We start from the raw sequence: 16,949 nt of genomic DNA on the forward strand, positions 1-16,949 counted from the left end.
TTCAACTTATGTTCCAATTTATTGGAAACACCTCTATTAACCTAGTTCTTTATTTATTAGATTGGTATACAGAGGGTATTCTTGATATAAATTACAATAAAGTGAAGCTGCATTACGCAATAAGAGTGTTGATTAATGCTGCTGTGTGTTGATTGGTTTGATTAACAGTTAAACTGGACCCACCGAGCAGGCCAAGTGTTTACAGGGGGAACATCAGCTGGAACAGAGACCCTTTCTCTGTCATCCATTTTGATTATCAGCTACAGTTCAAGCCCTTATCACACAGCTGGAAGGTCAGTATTTAGTTAACAAAAAAATGTTAAACAAAGTAGAATATGTTTTATATTTTAAATTATTCAACGTAGCATCTCTTGCTTAGATGACAGATTTGCACATCTTGGCTGGATTTTCTCAGTCAGCTTTATAAGGTTGAGTCACCTGGAACTCAGGCATTTAGTTAACAGCTGTGTTGAATTGTCAAGAGTTAATTAGAAATTTTTAACTTGAATTTCTTGTTCTCTTAATGTGTTTGAGAACATCAGTTGTTGTAAAGTTGTGAAGAGGTAGAGTTGGTATACAGTGAATAGCTCTACTTAAGTAATGTTCCAATACATATTATGGCGAGAACTACCCAACTAAGCAAAGAAAAAACTACTTTAATTAATAAAGGTCAGTCAATCAAAAAAAAAAAACAATAACTTTGAAAGTATCTTCAAGTGGCTCTTATCAGGACCGGCCCAGAAAAAGAAAACCAAGGACCCTATCGTGCACACAGCACAAGGCACATTGCAATGCATGTTGCTATCTTACACCCCGTCAACAGTCTATTTCCATGTTTTGTGCACACGTTGTTAAAATAGCGGTGGAGTTTAGAAATATATTAAAGACGATGGGCGTGGTGGTCCGGAAGTGACGTGTGTTCAGGTACATTTCTGGCGTGTTTCTATCTTGGGGCGGAAAATAGAGCTGCGCGACTAGTCCAGTTAAACCCCAACCGCAACCATGACTGGAACACTGTTCACCATGAGCACTGCGCACCCCAAGCACAATACCACACACCATCACTTCTTTACCACAGCAAAAAACACCTCACCCAGAGCCTTCAGCAATCAACTATAAAATAAAATATACCTAAAATGTGCACAGTAACTGTTAGTTATTATTAGTTTTATTTATTTCCGACATTTGTAAGGATTTATATTTCTGTACAGTACACAGATTTAATAACTGTAGCTGAATATAGCAGATATAGGCATATAGGCAGATGCTCATTCTCACTTAAATCCTGCAGTTTGGTAAGTAAAAAATGAAAAGAGAAAAGTACTTCAACTGCACATAATTTTATTTTATTTCACCTCACTATTATTTAACTGAAATTCACGTTTATATTTTTTTATATTTGAAAAACATCAAAGCACATTGCCACCACACTCTGGCACTTGTCAATTGTATAAAACTTAAAAAAATGTGAAATACACAGATATATAAAGCTATAGATCTAAAGCTATAGATAAAGGTTTTGTAAACTCAGCTTACATAAACAATAAACAGGATAAAAAAATAATTAACATTGCTCTTCCCTTAAATAAGCTGCTGAACTACCTACACAGCGTACCTTAAACGCACAGGTCAGTCTTCTCTGCTGAGATTCACAAAGCGCAGCGCTCTTTAGATACCAACGCGCCAAAGTCAGAGTCAAATGACACACTCATGGGATTATTTCACATTACGCCCAAAACACACCAATGAATAATTAAGTGAATTAAGAATTTTGAGCTGCGCACAGCGTATTTTTTGCGTCTTCACAATACTAAAGACACAGGACACGCCCTAAATTCAGCTGCACAATGCGCTTTTGAACAGTGCTCTCCCAAGAGTTATCTCTGTTGCACAGGATAAATTAATCAGAGTTACCAGCCTCAGAAATGTAACAGCACACTAGACAAGAGCCACATAAATGCTTCACAGAGTATTTTGGTTTCTTTAAGACTTTAAGTTACTACATGATTCCTTATGTGTTCCTTCATAGTCTGGATGACCTCAGTATTCATTTACAATATTATATAAAAATTGTGTGTGTGTTTGTTTAGGACATTAAACCAGTAGATGTGGTCCGTACATTTGTTGAGCTGAAAAATGACTCGGTGGTTCTGGGTGAACAGTACGAGGCCCGGGTCAGGATAAAGCCTGTGGATTCTAAAAATGCTGGTCAACATCATGGGCAGTGGAGCGACTGGAGCCCCTCTGCCAACTGGACGTCCGACATTGGCATGAAAAAAAATACACGGGAGACCAATAATGCACTCACTCCAGGTATCTCTCTCTCTCTCTCTCTACAGCAGAGTTTCTTTACTTTTTACTGTGAGACCCCTTTTTAGGATTTGAAATATTCTCCACCTAAATGCATCAGAGAGAAACAGATGACTTACAGAGATTTACTTTCATGTTTGACAACTCTTAGGCTCTGTCCACACAAATCTGGATATTTTTAAAAGTGCTATCTACACAAAAACAGTGTTTAAATCAGAGCTTATCGAAAAAGCATTGCAAGGTGAAAGTTTTGAAAAACATGCAGGTTAAAACAGTTTCATGACAATGCTGACATCACACAGTAAAGTCTGTGCATGTCTGATTTGTTTACATTAGCGTAGCTTGTTCAGAATGAGCCTGAAACTTGGACAGCACATTGACTGTTTCTGTTGTCTCTTAATTTGTGGATTAATAACCTGTTTACAAGCTTCATTTAATTTTACTCTCTGCCATCTACAATCTACTGCTCAAGGTCTAACAGGGTATTAAAAAACCCTCCCTTTCCCATTATTAAAAAACTTTAACTCAGTGGTAGAACACAAATGACCAGTCTTGAGAAAAGTACATGTGCTCTCTTAAAACTGATTAGATAAGAAGTTCACACTTAAGTGGAGGTAATAAGTATTCAACATTTATTGTACTTAAGTATTGCAACTAGTTTATTGTAAAATGTACTCAAGCACTGAAAGTAAAAGTACTGTGCTGTGTTCTGTAGTTTTTACAGAAAGCAGTGGAAAGTTCTCAGAGCAAAAGAAGATCTTCTTATAAGATCAGATTGATCTTTTAATTCAGTCAATGATGAGAAGCTTTTATCAAACCCGGTGACAGTGCAGAGCAGTTTACTGTTGAACCAGCATTGTGTGTTAATGGATAACTCCGGTAACTGTTTAGATTCCTCAGCAAAACACAAATATTGAGAAAACAAAAAGCCAGAATGCTACGTTAGCTCATCTAAAGTTACTACATTTGCCATGTATGAAAGGGACAGACGTAGATGCAGAATTACACTAAGAATAAAAAAAGAACAGACTTGGCACACTTACTAAGATAACAAAACAACAGGCCTGGATTGAAGAAACAGAAAATACAAAACTGGTACATGCATATAAGGAAGACAAGAATACAAAAGACAATGGGCTATTTATACACAAGGAGGGTGAGGACTGGACAGGGAGCTTAGACTGGACAGGGGACAAGGATTGGACAGGCAACAAGGCTGGGACGAAAGACTGGACAGGGAGCTTAGACTGGACAGGGGACAAGCACTGGACAAGGGGCTGGACACTAGATAGAGGAGGTTACTGAAACACAGACGGGACAGGGCCGGACACTGAACCAGGGGGTGAAACAGACTGGACAGGGAATGCATACAAGGACTGGACAGGGTGCTGGGCAAAAGACTGGACAGTGGGCGGGAACTGAGACTGGACTTGACTTAAACTTAAAACTTAAAACGCTTGAACTCTTGTGTTGCTGTGTTTGAAACAGGACTGCTGTGGATCTTCATAGCACTGACTTTCATTCTGCTCATCTTAATCACCGTCTGCATTGCCCACAGATGCTGGTAAGTGTTTGTATGTATGATTTGTAATATAAGGAAAGAGAACCCTGTGTACCTGTATGTGTGATTACTAACAGCAGGATGAAACACTCAGTGAGGACAGGACTGCAGTGGCCTCTGGTCTAAGATGGGGAGTTGAGGCTACCTCAGCTAGTCACAGCAAAAGTAGAGGCCAGCGCTACACTGACCTCTACTGGCAGCAGCAGCAGGATCAGAATGCATTAGAAAGGCTTAGGACTGGAACACATTTAAAATAGTGTTTTGATTTGATTAATCAGATTTAATAAAAAATATATGGGTGTCACACTTGTGATGTTCTTGCTGTGAAATTAGACTGATCTTTCAGGGTTTCAGACTATACAGTTTACGTACTGAACAGGACTTAACCACCAGCTCATCAGAAGTGTCAGTGTATTTCTTGTTGTTGTTAAAGTGTGTTGTTTTGTGTTGCAGTATGTTGAGAGCAGGCACCGAGCACATTCCTGACCCGTCCAAATATTTTCAGCCCCTTCTCTCCGTCCACGAAGGAAACTTTCAGGTTAGCTATCTGTCATTTACTTCTCTAATGGTTTAAAGGTATTATTAATAGTGCAGTTTTGCATTAGGATTAAGTTTACATACATTTCACTTTGTACTACCTGTTTACATATATAGGCATACAGTAATGTGTAACAAATTACTGGAAACAAATAAGAGAGCACTTAAAAATGATGAGTTTCTTTGATTTTACCAAATTGACAACCTCTGGAATATAATCAAATGTAATCAAGAGCAAGATGGATGATCACAAGCCATCAAGCCAAACTGAACTGCTTGAATTTTTGCATCAGGAGTGACATAAAGTTATCCAAAAGCAGTGAGTAAGACTGGTGGAGGAGAAGATGCTAAGATGCATTATTTGAGGTCTGAAAGCTCTGCATCTTCTTTGTTATTTCAGTCATTTTCTGCAAATAAATGCTCTAAATAAGAATATTTTTATTTGGAATTTAGGGGGAACATATACCTATAAATAGCAAAATCAGAGAAACTGAAGTGACCTGTCCATAGTCTTGGCCCCCTTGATTTTTTTTCCAGAAAAAATAATTCTTCCAGAAAGTACAAACATATTTCCAAAGAAATAAAAAAACAGAGGAAAAAAAATATTTTATATTACAGTTTTTCTCAATTGTTTACACACAAATATTGGTACTTGAAACACAATGACCACAAAATGTAACTCATGCACCAACCCCCTGAACCAATTCTGCTAAACTACAAGCACAATTCCTGCTTTACACTCAAATTGCAGTTCTAAAACACACTTTTTCCAAAACTCTACACACAATTGTCATGAAGAAAATCTCCTGTTTTCACAAGGAACACACTGTTATTCAAAACTCTAAAGTTAATTGCCCTACTATGCACACTGACTCCTCACATGGGCAAACACCTAACACACATGTTTCCACTCAGCAATCAGAGCTTTAGCATAAAAGGGCAACAGGTGAGCTCTTCTGTTTTGGAGCAATGGAGGCCAATGTTGTAAACAGAGGCAGAGCCAGAGCCAGAGGAGTGAGAGTAAGAGGAGGACGATGGGGAGGACGAGGAAGGCCAAGGACAATCATTTCTGATGAGATCCGAGCCACTTTGGTTGACCATGTGGTCAACCATGGCCTAACAATGAGGGAGGCTGGGCAAAGAGTACAGCCAAATTGTGTGCCATTGTTGAAGTCCCTGGCCAGCGCGGAGGGAACATCACAATGTGTGCAGCGATGACCCACCATGGCATCATCCATCACCATGCTACCCTTGGCCCCTACAACACTGCCCATCTGATCACATTCCTGGACACCCTACACAACACACTCATTCCACCAGATCAGATAGACGGCCCAGAGCAGCTCAGGTACGTTGTCATTTGGGACAACGTAAGCTTCCACCGGGCTGCTCTGGTTCATAACTGGTTCACTGACCACCCACGCTTTTCAGTTGTTTATCTCCCTCCATATTCTCCATTCCTCAATCCTATTGAGGAATTTTTTTCTGCCTGGAGATGGAAAGTGTACGACCTAAATTCAGAAACGCGTATACCCCTTTTCCAAGCTATGGAAGACGCATGTGGAGATATAGCAGTTGATGCTTTTCATGGCTGGATTCGCCATGCTAGGCGATATTTCCCCCGCTGCTTGGCCAGGGAAAACATTGCTTGTGATGTAGATGTGGTGCTGTGGCCAGACCGAAACAGAAGAGAGGATGCAGCATAGTTTATTTTGTTTTGTTTTTTTATTATTAACTGTATACAGTAAAATCTTCTGCACTGTATGTGCAACTTTGTGTCGGTTGGGATGTACACTGTGTACATTGTTTTGTGGGAAAAATAAAACATGTTTGTTACAGTATATTTGTGTGTTCTGAGTATAAAAACAATATTCTAAAATATTTTACAACGCACTTATGTATTTAATGTCTGTAGTAAGTGTAACACTGAACAAAAAGTCATTATGATGAATGGAGAATGGTGTTTTACACTGAGCACATCAGTGTTTAAATGCTTTTTTTAATTGTCTGTTCATATGATAGTTTGTGTGTGTCATCTGAACACAAAATGGCCTTTTGTGAAGAGATAAAACTGTTTTGAATGTAAAGTTTCATTTTGCAGGAGAATTGAAGGGTTTTGCCCATTGTGTGGGTGTTTGTTGGATTTGTGTGTAGAGTTCTGAGAATACGAGGCATGTTTTCAGAAATGTGTGTAAACAATCCAGAAAAACTGTAATATAAAATATATGGGCCAGACAAAATTATTGGCACCCTTACTTTAATATTTGGTTACAAACCCTTTGGAAAAATAACTGAACACTTCTTACAGCTCTCAAGTGGAATTTTGGAACACTTTTCTTTTGCCAACTGCTATATGTTCCTTCTGCCAACAGCAATATTAAGATCTCTCCACAGGAGTTCAATGGGATTTAGATCCAATTATATTGTTAAGAACTTTAGAACTGTGTAGTGCTTTGTTTCCAACCATTTCTGGGTGCTGTTTTAGTATTTTTGGGCTCATTATCATGCTGGAAGACTCATGACCTATGACCTAGAACGCAAAACCTAGTAAGCAGTTATGTCTGGGTCTCCCACTGCTGTATTAAAACACTTTCAAATACTACTTTTGGGTAGTGTACTTCTTTGTAAGAGATCTCTGACTGCTAGACATGCCTTTACAACATAGACAAAGACATTTTGCTCAGATGACAGACGTTCAGATGGCCAAAGCAGGGTGGTCATTTTGATTAATTACAAAAGATCTAGACCTAGATATATATCTGTTAGCCAGTCACTGTCACCTTCATTTGCGGTGGTGTATCGTCTTTAGCAAAAATATCAGGGAAATTCCAAATGGGAATAAATTTGAGAAAATAACTTGAGAGGGAGGAGCCACAGAGTAAACATCTTACAGATAATAGATTAGTTACAAACAATTAAACCATTAGTATAAATAGATTCAGCTCTTGACAGTTCATTAGATCATTTACTAATGTTTTTGAGGCTTAACTTAATATGTAACTAATGCAACTGAGATGCAAAAGGAAAAAAATAAATACAGTGAATTAGAAGAACTGTTGATTACACTGTTGAAGAATTTATAACACCCTGTAATTAGTTACTGCATTATTTGTAGTTTGTTCCTTTGATTTCCCTTCATGTATTTTTAAAGTTTGCTATATTTACCACAAACGCACTGAACAATTGCCATGTTGCAACCTCTCAGTACCCTTGAACAGGAGGCTAAAAGTCCCTGTTTCTCGCTCTGAAGGTGAATGGGTTGAGGTTTTCTGTGTTTTTTTTTCTGTCGTTTTTCGTAAGTAGCATTGACCTCCTCCTGTGGTTTCTTTGCTCCTTTTTGTCCCACATAGTAACGGATGTACGCACACACACACGTATACACACACACACACACATAAACGCTCAGTACACCACAGTGATTCTGTGATATTTTTTTGTGGTAGTCGGGATGAAATTCTTTGCTTTCATTTCACAGAAACTAGTGAAAATCTTATCATTCGCCACTGATTTCACACACGCGCACACACACACACACACATTTACATATGCATTGCCTGGACCCACAATAAGGCTGAAGAACAAATGCTCACTGTTCTAAAAAGAGCTCATTCTTAATAGTAATTGTACTAGTAATATTATTTAGAAGAATAGTACTTCATTTCCTGGAACTACAGCTCTTCACCACAATCTTGTGGTTCCATTGAGAATTCATTGTTTAGCTCTGTACCAAGAGCAAGTTGAGTTTCCAGTACAGCCCAGCCTAACACACAATCCTTCCAGATCAGAGACCATCAGGCATCCAGACTTTCCTCTGGCTTGGGTTTCTAAACGGCAAAGTAGCTTGATATCTTCAAATGTTGACTAAAGACAGAAATTAGCACTGAAAGACTGTACTGTACTGATAACTTTCCTTATTTCACATATACAGTAGGTGAAGTGTAGAATGTGAGCACTGTGCATCTAAATGTGCAGGTAGCATTTGTGGCTATTTAGCACAAACTTAACTCTTTAATTTTTAGTTCTTAATAATAACCAAACATCTGACAGAGCGACTTTTAGCATCTCAAATCTGTACACTGTCTGATAAACCAATAGAATTAGCTTTGTGATGACTTGAGGGGAATTTACTGATGAGACACAGAGAGATTATCTGTTTATTTTGGAAACAAATAAGAGAGCACTTAAAAATGATGAGTTTCTTTGATTTTACCAAATTGAAAACCTCTGGAATATAATCAAATGTAATCAAGAGCAAGATGGATGATCACAAGCCATCAAACCAAACTGAACTGCTTGAATTTTTGCATCAGGAGTGACATAAAGTTATCCAAAAGCAGTGAGTAAGACTGATGGAGGAGAACATGCAAAGATGCATGAAAACTGTGATTCTTTGCATTGTTTGAGGTCTGTAAGCTCTGTATCTTCTTTGTTATTTCAGTCATTTCTCATTTTCTGCAAATAAATGATCTAAATAAGAAATTTTTATTTGGAATTTGGGAGACACATATACCTATAAATAGCAAAATCAGAGAAACTGATTCCAAAACTGAAGTGCTCTGTACATAGTCATGGCCTAAAGTGTTGGCCCCCTTGATTTTTTTTCCAGAAAAAATAATTCTTACTTGAGGGTGGTCTTCTGACTTGAGGGGAATTTACTGATGAGACAGAGAGAGATTATCTGTTTATTTTTCTTTATTTGCAATGAACTCATCCTTGATGCTTCCAGACAAACAGGCTTCCGTTACTGTGCTGAGTCTCTGCTTTTTCTGCTCTGAAAAGGCAATTAAGCTACTAACATTCCAGCACTTACTGGACAATTTATACAACTGCATCCATGGTTACTACACTTGTATCTAATAAATACTTCAACTGCATCCATGGTTACTACAGTTGTATCTAATAAATACTCCAACTGCATCCATGGTTACTACAGTTGTATCTAATAAATACTTGGGTTTTATGATAACCTTTTTTTCAAACACATATCATACACTCATACAAGCTCAAATTCAATTTGGAATTGTATTTTAGGAGCCATTCTTGCTCCACTTAACAGGCTAGAAAAAAATAGCAACCAATTTCCTAGTTTTAGACTATGAAGATATTTTATATAAACATGCCTTAAAGACAACATTCAAACACTGGAGTCTGTTTATCGTTGTTCTCTGAGATTTATAACACTCAGCTCATCACTGCAAACTCTATCAAATGACTGGTTGGGTTCACACTGTGTTGTTTTAGTGTACAAAATAATTATTGGTCAGCTTCCTCCATACTTGTCTGAGTTTTTGGTTTTCGTCAAACTACTTTCCAGTAGCTTATTATGTTTGTTCTTTAAATAACTTATTTTTGGTTCCGCTTAAGAAACATTAAATACCTCAATTTAAGCCTATTCTCAGAGCCTCTTGAATTTTTTTTTTTTTTTTTTACATTTTTTAAACATCTTTGTTAGAATGTACTACAGAATATCTGAAAGGCACAACGTGTGAGAACTGTGACACGCTCTAATACACACGACCACAAATGGTTTTGTTTATTTGGGACAAGCTGAACCCTCAAAGAGAGGTGGTCTACTGGTTGGCCCTTTCCACTGCTAAGCAGTTCGTAATTCTAAACCTACACATAGTGCATCTAAACACCTAAACTGACCGTGTTCTAAATGAAACACATTAACATTTACTCCTGCTGTTTGTTTCTCTACAGAAATGGCTGGGCCCTCAGCACTCCACCCACTCTTTCCTCACCCCTCAGCCATGTGACTGTGATATCTCACCTGTGGAGGTCTCAGGTGTTGTAGGCAGCTCTTCAACCGACAAGATGTTATATTTACACACCAACCTCACGTCATCCTCCCAACAAACCAGCAGCGATAGCCAGTCATCATCCGGCTTCTCCAACATGGGCTACTTCTACAGCGAAACCCAGCCAGGCACTCTGAACCTGGAGACCTGCTCTGTCTACTTTACCTACCATCCAGAAGTGGGCAGCAACGGCGAGCTTCAATCCACGTCCTCCTATGAACGCCTGCAAAGCCTAGGACAGGAAACAGGACAGCCCTCGAGTCCTGACTCTGGCTTTGGCATGGAAGGAGAAGAAGAAGAAGAAGAAGAAGAAGAAGAAGAGGAAGAAAACATAAAAGAAGAAGAAATTAATGAAGAAGGGAGGAATGAGGAGACCAGCGTCGTCAACATTCAGCATTTGGTTTCATTTGTTCTGTCCTTACCAGACAGGTCAAGAGCAATCCCCTCCACAACCGCTGCCCAGGTCCCGTTAAGCTTCGCCCAGCTGCCTGATCCCTTGCCTTGGCCTCAAGCTGAGGTAGAAGAAGCCGGGGTTGGTATTGGTGACTCCTCTGAGTCTCCAGAAGCTGCCGTGGTTAGACCTTCATCTATGGTGGTGCAGCCATGCAGCACTGGCTACCTAACCCTGAAGGAGATGCAGAAATACAGCAACAAATCCATCTGATCTGATTTAGAAAAGGCCAGTTCATAACATTTCACCACAACACACAGTTGTATCTAATCAAACAATATCTGTTTGATGATTTAAGTAGGTAACTCCGTACAGTAAGTACAGTGGTATGAAAAAGTTTGGCACCTCTGATCATTTTCATGAGTTTCTTCATAACTTTATAACTCATTGGTTGTTTGGATCAGCAATTTCAGTTAAATATATCATCTAGCAGATGAACACAGTGTGCACTAATTCTTTAAAGAAAATTAGGCAGGTCCATAAATGTGGGCCCCCCAACAGATAAATTACATCAATAGTTAGTAGATCCTCCTTTTGCAAAAGTGTTTCTCTTGGAATACTGTGTTCTTTTTCCGCCATGCATAAATAGCCTCCAAATAACTCAATTTTAGTTTCATCAATCTACAGCACCTTATTCCAAAATGAAGCTGGCTTGTCCAAATGTGCTTTAGCTTTAGCATACCTCAAGTGTGCTCAGAAAAGGCTACTTCTGCTTTACTCTCCCATACAGCGTCTCCTTGTGTAAAGTGTGCTGAATAGTTAAACGATGCACAGTAACTCCATCTGCAGCAAGATGATGATGTAGGTCTTTAACTAGAACTGTGCCTGTGGTCTTCCATTTCCTCACTATGTTCTGCACAGTGGAAACTGACAGCTGAAATCTCTGAGATTTGAGCTTTTTGTATCCTTCCCCTAAACAACGATGTTGAACTGTCTTTGTTTTCAGGTCAATTGAGAGTTTTGTTTTGAGGCTCCTTTGTTGCCACTCTTCAGAGAAGATGCAATTGGCCCTTTAACCCTTTGTCATAATTGGATTCACCAGTGTATGTAGGTCAAGGAGCAACAGGAGTTTAAGAAACTAATGTTGTGTTCCAATAATTAGTGCTAAAGTGCTAAACAAGGGAGCACAAATTGTTGTAGCTGTCTAATTTTGTTTAAAGAATTATTGCACACTTTCTTTAAATCCTATAAACTTAATTTCACTTCTCAAATATTGCTGTGTTCTTCTGCTTAAATTGCTGACCCAAACAAACCAATGATTTATTTATAATGGAAAATCAAGAAACGTTTTATACCACTGTATACATTAACTAACAGTACTAATTAATGATTGGCACTAGTTTTTTTAAACAAATGTCTCAATTCATTATTTTTACAGCATTCTTAAGCATTCACCTTTTTCAATTTTTTACTAGTGTCAATAATTAGTTGAAACATTACTTAACCATTTAACAAAGCTTATTACTGGTGTAAGTACTGTTAATTGTGACACTTATTGTAAAGAGTTACCAAACAACTACATTTTTTCACACCAAATCACTCCAATGGAAATTTTCCAATATATGCAGATTTTTACATGTCCAAGGTGCACAATATGAAAGTGCGGTTTTCCCAGATTTCTCAGAACCTTTGGTACATTTAAAATCAACCACTTGAAACAGCTTATAACTGTTTCACATAAGAGCTGAAACAGATACGAGTGCAAAGGAGAGCTCAGTATCGGTTTATAGATAATAATATATCTATACCACTGCTGTTGTCTGTAGGTATAGGTTAGTGATATCCAGTTAATTAAAGGGTTTAATTTTATATGGTTTAACTAGGTTGATAAGGTTTGTAATTTTGGTACTAACAACAAACTTAAAAAGAGTTTTGTCCACTTTTGTCCACAAGTTGTCCTCTTTAAATGATATAAACTGTCATCAGTCTCTCAGCATCTTATCAGTAACATATTGATGGTTTGGCAGAATCTGGACATTCAGGAGATCATCAAGTGTGTTTTACTGAAGAATAAAAGTGAATTTAGCAAATTTCGAACAATGGAAAATCATCACCAGTGAATGTGTTGTAATGCAGTGTTGATGTAGTGTTTTTTCTTTGCTATGATATCTGATAATCTGGAATGTGTTGGGGGATGTTGGGCAGGGGAAGTTGGTTTAGGCTGCTAAGACCATGTAACTGATTTAGCAATAAATCAGTTGATGGGCAGATTATACACCTGCTGAAGGAACTGATGGAACTTTTATGAGCGCTGCTTTAGGTTTTGATTACTGTTTAAAACTCAGGATTGTTGAGAACTCAGGGATATTGCATTTCAGGACGAGCAGAAAGTATTCTGTATAGAAATGTTTAAGCTAAGGGATGAGGTGATTTCAGGTTCAACTAAATGATGAGGGTGGTGATGAGTAATGAGCAACTTTATCTACCAACAGCATTATAGGAGTCAGCATGCTTTACTGCCTTACTTTATAGCATTACGCCATCATAGCCACGTTAGCAAAGGCCAGAGTGACTAAAAGTATACTAATACTAATTAATACGCATTGCAGGTTCAATGCTTCATCTGCGTGTAACAGCATGGTTTAACAGACTGTTTACAGTCATTTTTTCTGTTTGTGATTTGTAAGCATTGCTCAATATATAATGTAATATAATAATATATCTTATGGTAGCTGAAAAGCTATTTTAATGTATTTGTGATGTCACAATAAGCACCCCACTTCTTTATTGCTTTGCCCCAATCATTTATTGAAGTTATTATTATTAGTAGTATTTCATGCCAGAATGCTTCTTAAATGTGAAACAATGCAGGGCAGCCAATTGAGACACAGCTCAATTACATAAACACTATATTGCCAACAGTATTTGCTCGTCTGCCTTCACAAACAAATGCAGCCACCTCTATTTGACAGGTCAGACACTGGTGTTGGACGAGAAACCTGGCTTGCAGACTCCATCCTCGGTTTAAGGCTTTATATAAGGCTTGGATGCAACTGTTTGATCATGGAAACCCATTCATTCCATGAAGTTCTCTACGCTCAACTGTTCTTAAGATAATCTGTAGGTCACATGTTTGGAGGTCTGTAGCAATTAATGCTGAGGTTTTGTGACATCTACACACTATGCACTTTCTGAATGAGTTGCTGTCTTTCCCAGTCACTTCCACTGTGTTTTAATATCACTGACAGTAGTGAAATTTCACGACTGGACTGGATGTTGCACAGGTGCTGCATCCTATCTCTTACCACACTGGAATTCACTGAGCTCCTAAGAGCGACCCGTTCTTTCACTAATGTTTGTAGAAGCAGTCTGCATGCCTAGGTTCTTGGTGTTCCACACCTGTGGACATGGAAGCGATTGGAACAACTCAATTGAATGATCTGGCTGAGTGAGTGAATTCTTTTGGCAATAAAGTGTACAAGCAGAAAGAAGTTGTCAATTTTCCTTTGAATTGTTTATTTAAAATATTTTTAGTGAGGATAATAACAGGGAGTAAAAAGATGTTAGCACTGATGTTAGTCAGAGCTGATGCCTTTACAGTGGGGAAAAGGTTCAATTGGATATAATCTGAAATGTTAAATGGATTTTGATTATTTTTGTGGCACTGAAACCTAAACAAATGTTTAAAAGAAAACACTGTAAAAAAAAAAAAAAAAAAAAAAAAACTGGAATCAGCACAATAAAATGTCTCTACTGTTTGTTGTCACTCAGGCTTACATCATTTTTTTTTTTTTGCTGGTTTTCTTTTTGCTTTTTGATGATGTGAATCTCTTTCCTTATATTGTATCAGGGTGTAAAGATGAATGGACCAGTAGAAATGCTCCAAACTTGGACTTGGAATAAAACATTTTTACATTAACTTTTTGAAATTGAGGAAGAATTATTCCTTCTACTGTAGAGATTTTAAGGTTTAAGGTTGTGCATTCCTTCATTAGTAAACAAGCACTGGTTCTGCTGTATGGTGTAGGGTGGTGGTGGTGGTGGTGGTGTTAGCAATATTAAAGTGTTTGTTTGCTACAACATTTATAACAACAAACCCATCCTAACCAATCATTAGCCTCAATCACCAGACCACAATCACTGTGGATACAGTATCTAAAAAAATGTTTTTTTTTTGTTTTGTTTTTTTCATTTTAAACAATTATAACATTAGTTCATACTCTTTTTCTTTTGTGATACTAAACAGTTTATATTTTACCTGTTTTATCCTGTGTTTCTATTTTTACTTCTCTGGAATGTGTCTAAAATAAAACTGAAAACAGAATCCTGTGTGAAGGTTGTGTTTGCAAGTTTAGCTTGTGGTCAAGTGTGTGTGTGTGTGTGTGTGTGGGTGTGTGTGTGGGTGTATGCATGTTTGCATGTTGATGGGCTGAGGTGTGAGTGAGTGTGTGTGTGTGTTTTCCTTCAGTAGTGTGTGGTCTGACATTTATATGTACCAAGCAGCTTCCGTTCACTGAGACAGAGAGAGAGAGAGAGAGAGATAGAGAGAGAGAGACAGAAAGAGAGAGAGAGAGAGAGAGAGAGAGAGAGAGAGAGATGGAGAGAGAGAGAGAGAGACAGAAAGAGAGAGATGAAAAGAAAGGTGAAGCGATAGGTGAGACAGGGACCCATTTAAAGAAAGGCCATATTTAGTACATGTGTGTAGGAGTGATAGAACCAGTACATATAAAGCTTAAAGATTTCTTACAGAAAGTGTAAAATACTTCTTTAAACAAAATTAGGCAGGTTAAATGTTAAATGGTGTTCAGTGTGGGAGTCATTTGACAGAGTTGAATATTTCAGTGTTAATCCCACTAAACCCAATAAATACTGGCCAACTCCACAGAGATTGAATTAAACTCCGCCCAGTTAAACACGTTATTTGCATAATGGGTGTGTCCCTCAGATCCTAACTTACTATCAGTGTGAAATCTTGCCCACCAGGGCTACCTTCCATTGGGTATTGAGTTATTTTTTTTTAATGGTTGTTTGTCTAGCCAATATATTGTAGGTTATAAGAGCAAGTTACCATCCTTTGTACAGTAAATTGTGATAAATGTTGGTAATGCACTAAGAAATACAATGGAAGATTACACTCAAACCTGTCCTGAATAATAGTTCAATAATAAAAAGTCATATTAATTGAGTAATTCTCTTCTCATTTGTAACATTTTTTAACTCTTTCCAGTGTTAGTGTAACAATTTAGAAAGTTAAATAAATACAACTGTGAGTTAAAAAGGAACTCTGGCAAGGTGTTAAATGTTTAACTGTTTTGAAAGTGTTGATTTAACTCCCTGAAAAAGAGTTAAAATCAACTCTGTGGGAGTTCATTTAACACTTGCCTATTTGCTGTGTACATACTGCAAACGGTGAAAAAATTAACACTTTGGGTGTTGCTATAACACTAATAAACAACACTAGCATGAGTAAATAGTACACTGCACAGTGTCACATTAACACTAAACATTTAACACTGCTATCAGTGTCATTTTCACTCTCTGTAGAGTGGGACCATAAATGCTCCAAAGGAGTGTTAAAGTTAACTCTTTAGGTGTTGATCCAGCACTGCTAATTTTAGTGTGTTCTGGCTTCTGGTTGAAGGTATTTTGGATCATTCTTCTTTACAAAACATCTCCAGTTCAGTCAGGTTTGATGGTTTCTGATCATGAACAGCTTGCTTTAAATCACACCACATATTTTATAATAATATTCAGGTCTGGGGACTGAGATGATCATTCCAGAACGTTGTACTTGTTCCTCTGCATGAATGCTTTAGTACCTGCACTGATCACACAGACCCACAGCATGATGGAACCACCACCAAATTTTACTGTGGGGAGCAAGTCATTGAATGCAGTGTTTTTTTTCTGCCATGCATATTGCCCTCCAAATAACACAATCATGAAAATGCTTAGGGGTTCCCAAACCTTTTTTTTTATACCACTGTAGATAGATACATAGATTCATAAGAAACATTCATAACACATAAGAACGTTCTTAAACCTACAAGCATTTTCCCAAAACCTATCCAAAATCAGAATTCATTTTTAAAAATCTGTTTGTACCACACATACTGTTCTAATTAATAGAAAACTCTATTAGCATGAATTGTGTAACTACTACGCTTTAGTAGAAACTAACCACATTAGTAAAACTGCCATTCTTTAAGTTACATCATTCTTAAAGTTATTTGTAAAACACTAAAATGAATTATTAATAGGAAACACACCCAGGAACAAGTACATTTTAGTAAATTCATTATTTGCAAGTACTATGATCTACAGCACAGTTTTACAACACTTTACTTAA

The 16,949-nt window shown here is 37.6% G+C and overlaps 1 protein-coding gene across 2 annotated transcripts in view; it reads left to right on the top strand.

The window, feature by feature from the left end:
• The window catches only part of LOC125797532 (interleukin-2 receptor subunit beta-like), a 33,938-nt gene extending 19,006 nt beyond the window's left edge, over positions 1 to 14,932 (top strand). For both annotated transcript variants that reach the window (XM_049473962.1, XM_049473963.1), the window contains exons 6-10: positions 169 to 293; positions 2,091 to 2,313; positions 3,799 to 3,874; positions 4,325 to 4,409; positions 10,112 to 14,932. In XM_049473962.1, the coding sequence (XP_049329919.1) occupies positions 169 to 293; positions 2,091 to 2,313; positions 3,799 to 3,874; positions 4,325 to 4,409; positions 10,112 to 10,873 (1,271 nt within the window). In that variant the 3' untranslated portion in view covers positions 10,874 to 14,932. The remainder of the gene's footprint in view (positions 1 to 168; positions 294 to 2,090; positions 2,314 to 3,798; positions 3,875 to 4,324; positions 4,410 to 10,111) is intronic.
• Positions 14,933 to 16,949: the final 2,017 nt, after the last annotated feature.

This window comes from Astyanax mexicanus, unplaced genomic scaffold (genome assembly GCF_023375975.1).
Source record: "Astyanax mexicanus isolate ESR-SI-001 unplaced genomic scaffold, AstMex3_surface scaffold_48, whole genome shotgun sequence".
Classification (NCBI taxonomy): domain Eukaryota; kingdom Metazoa; phylum Chordata; class Actinopteri; order Characiformes; family Acestrorhamphidae; genus Astyanax; species Astyanax mexicanus.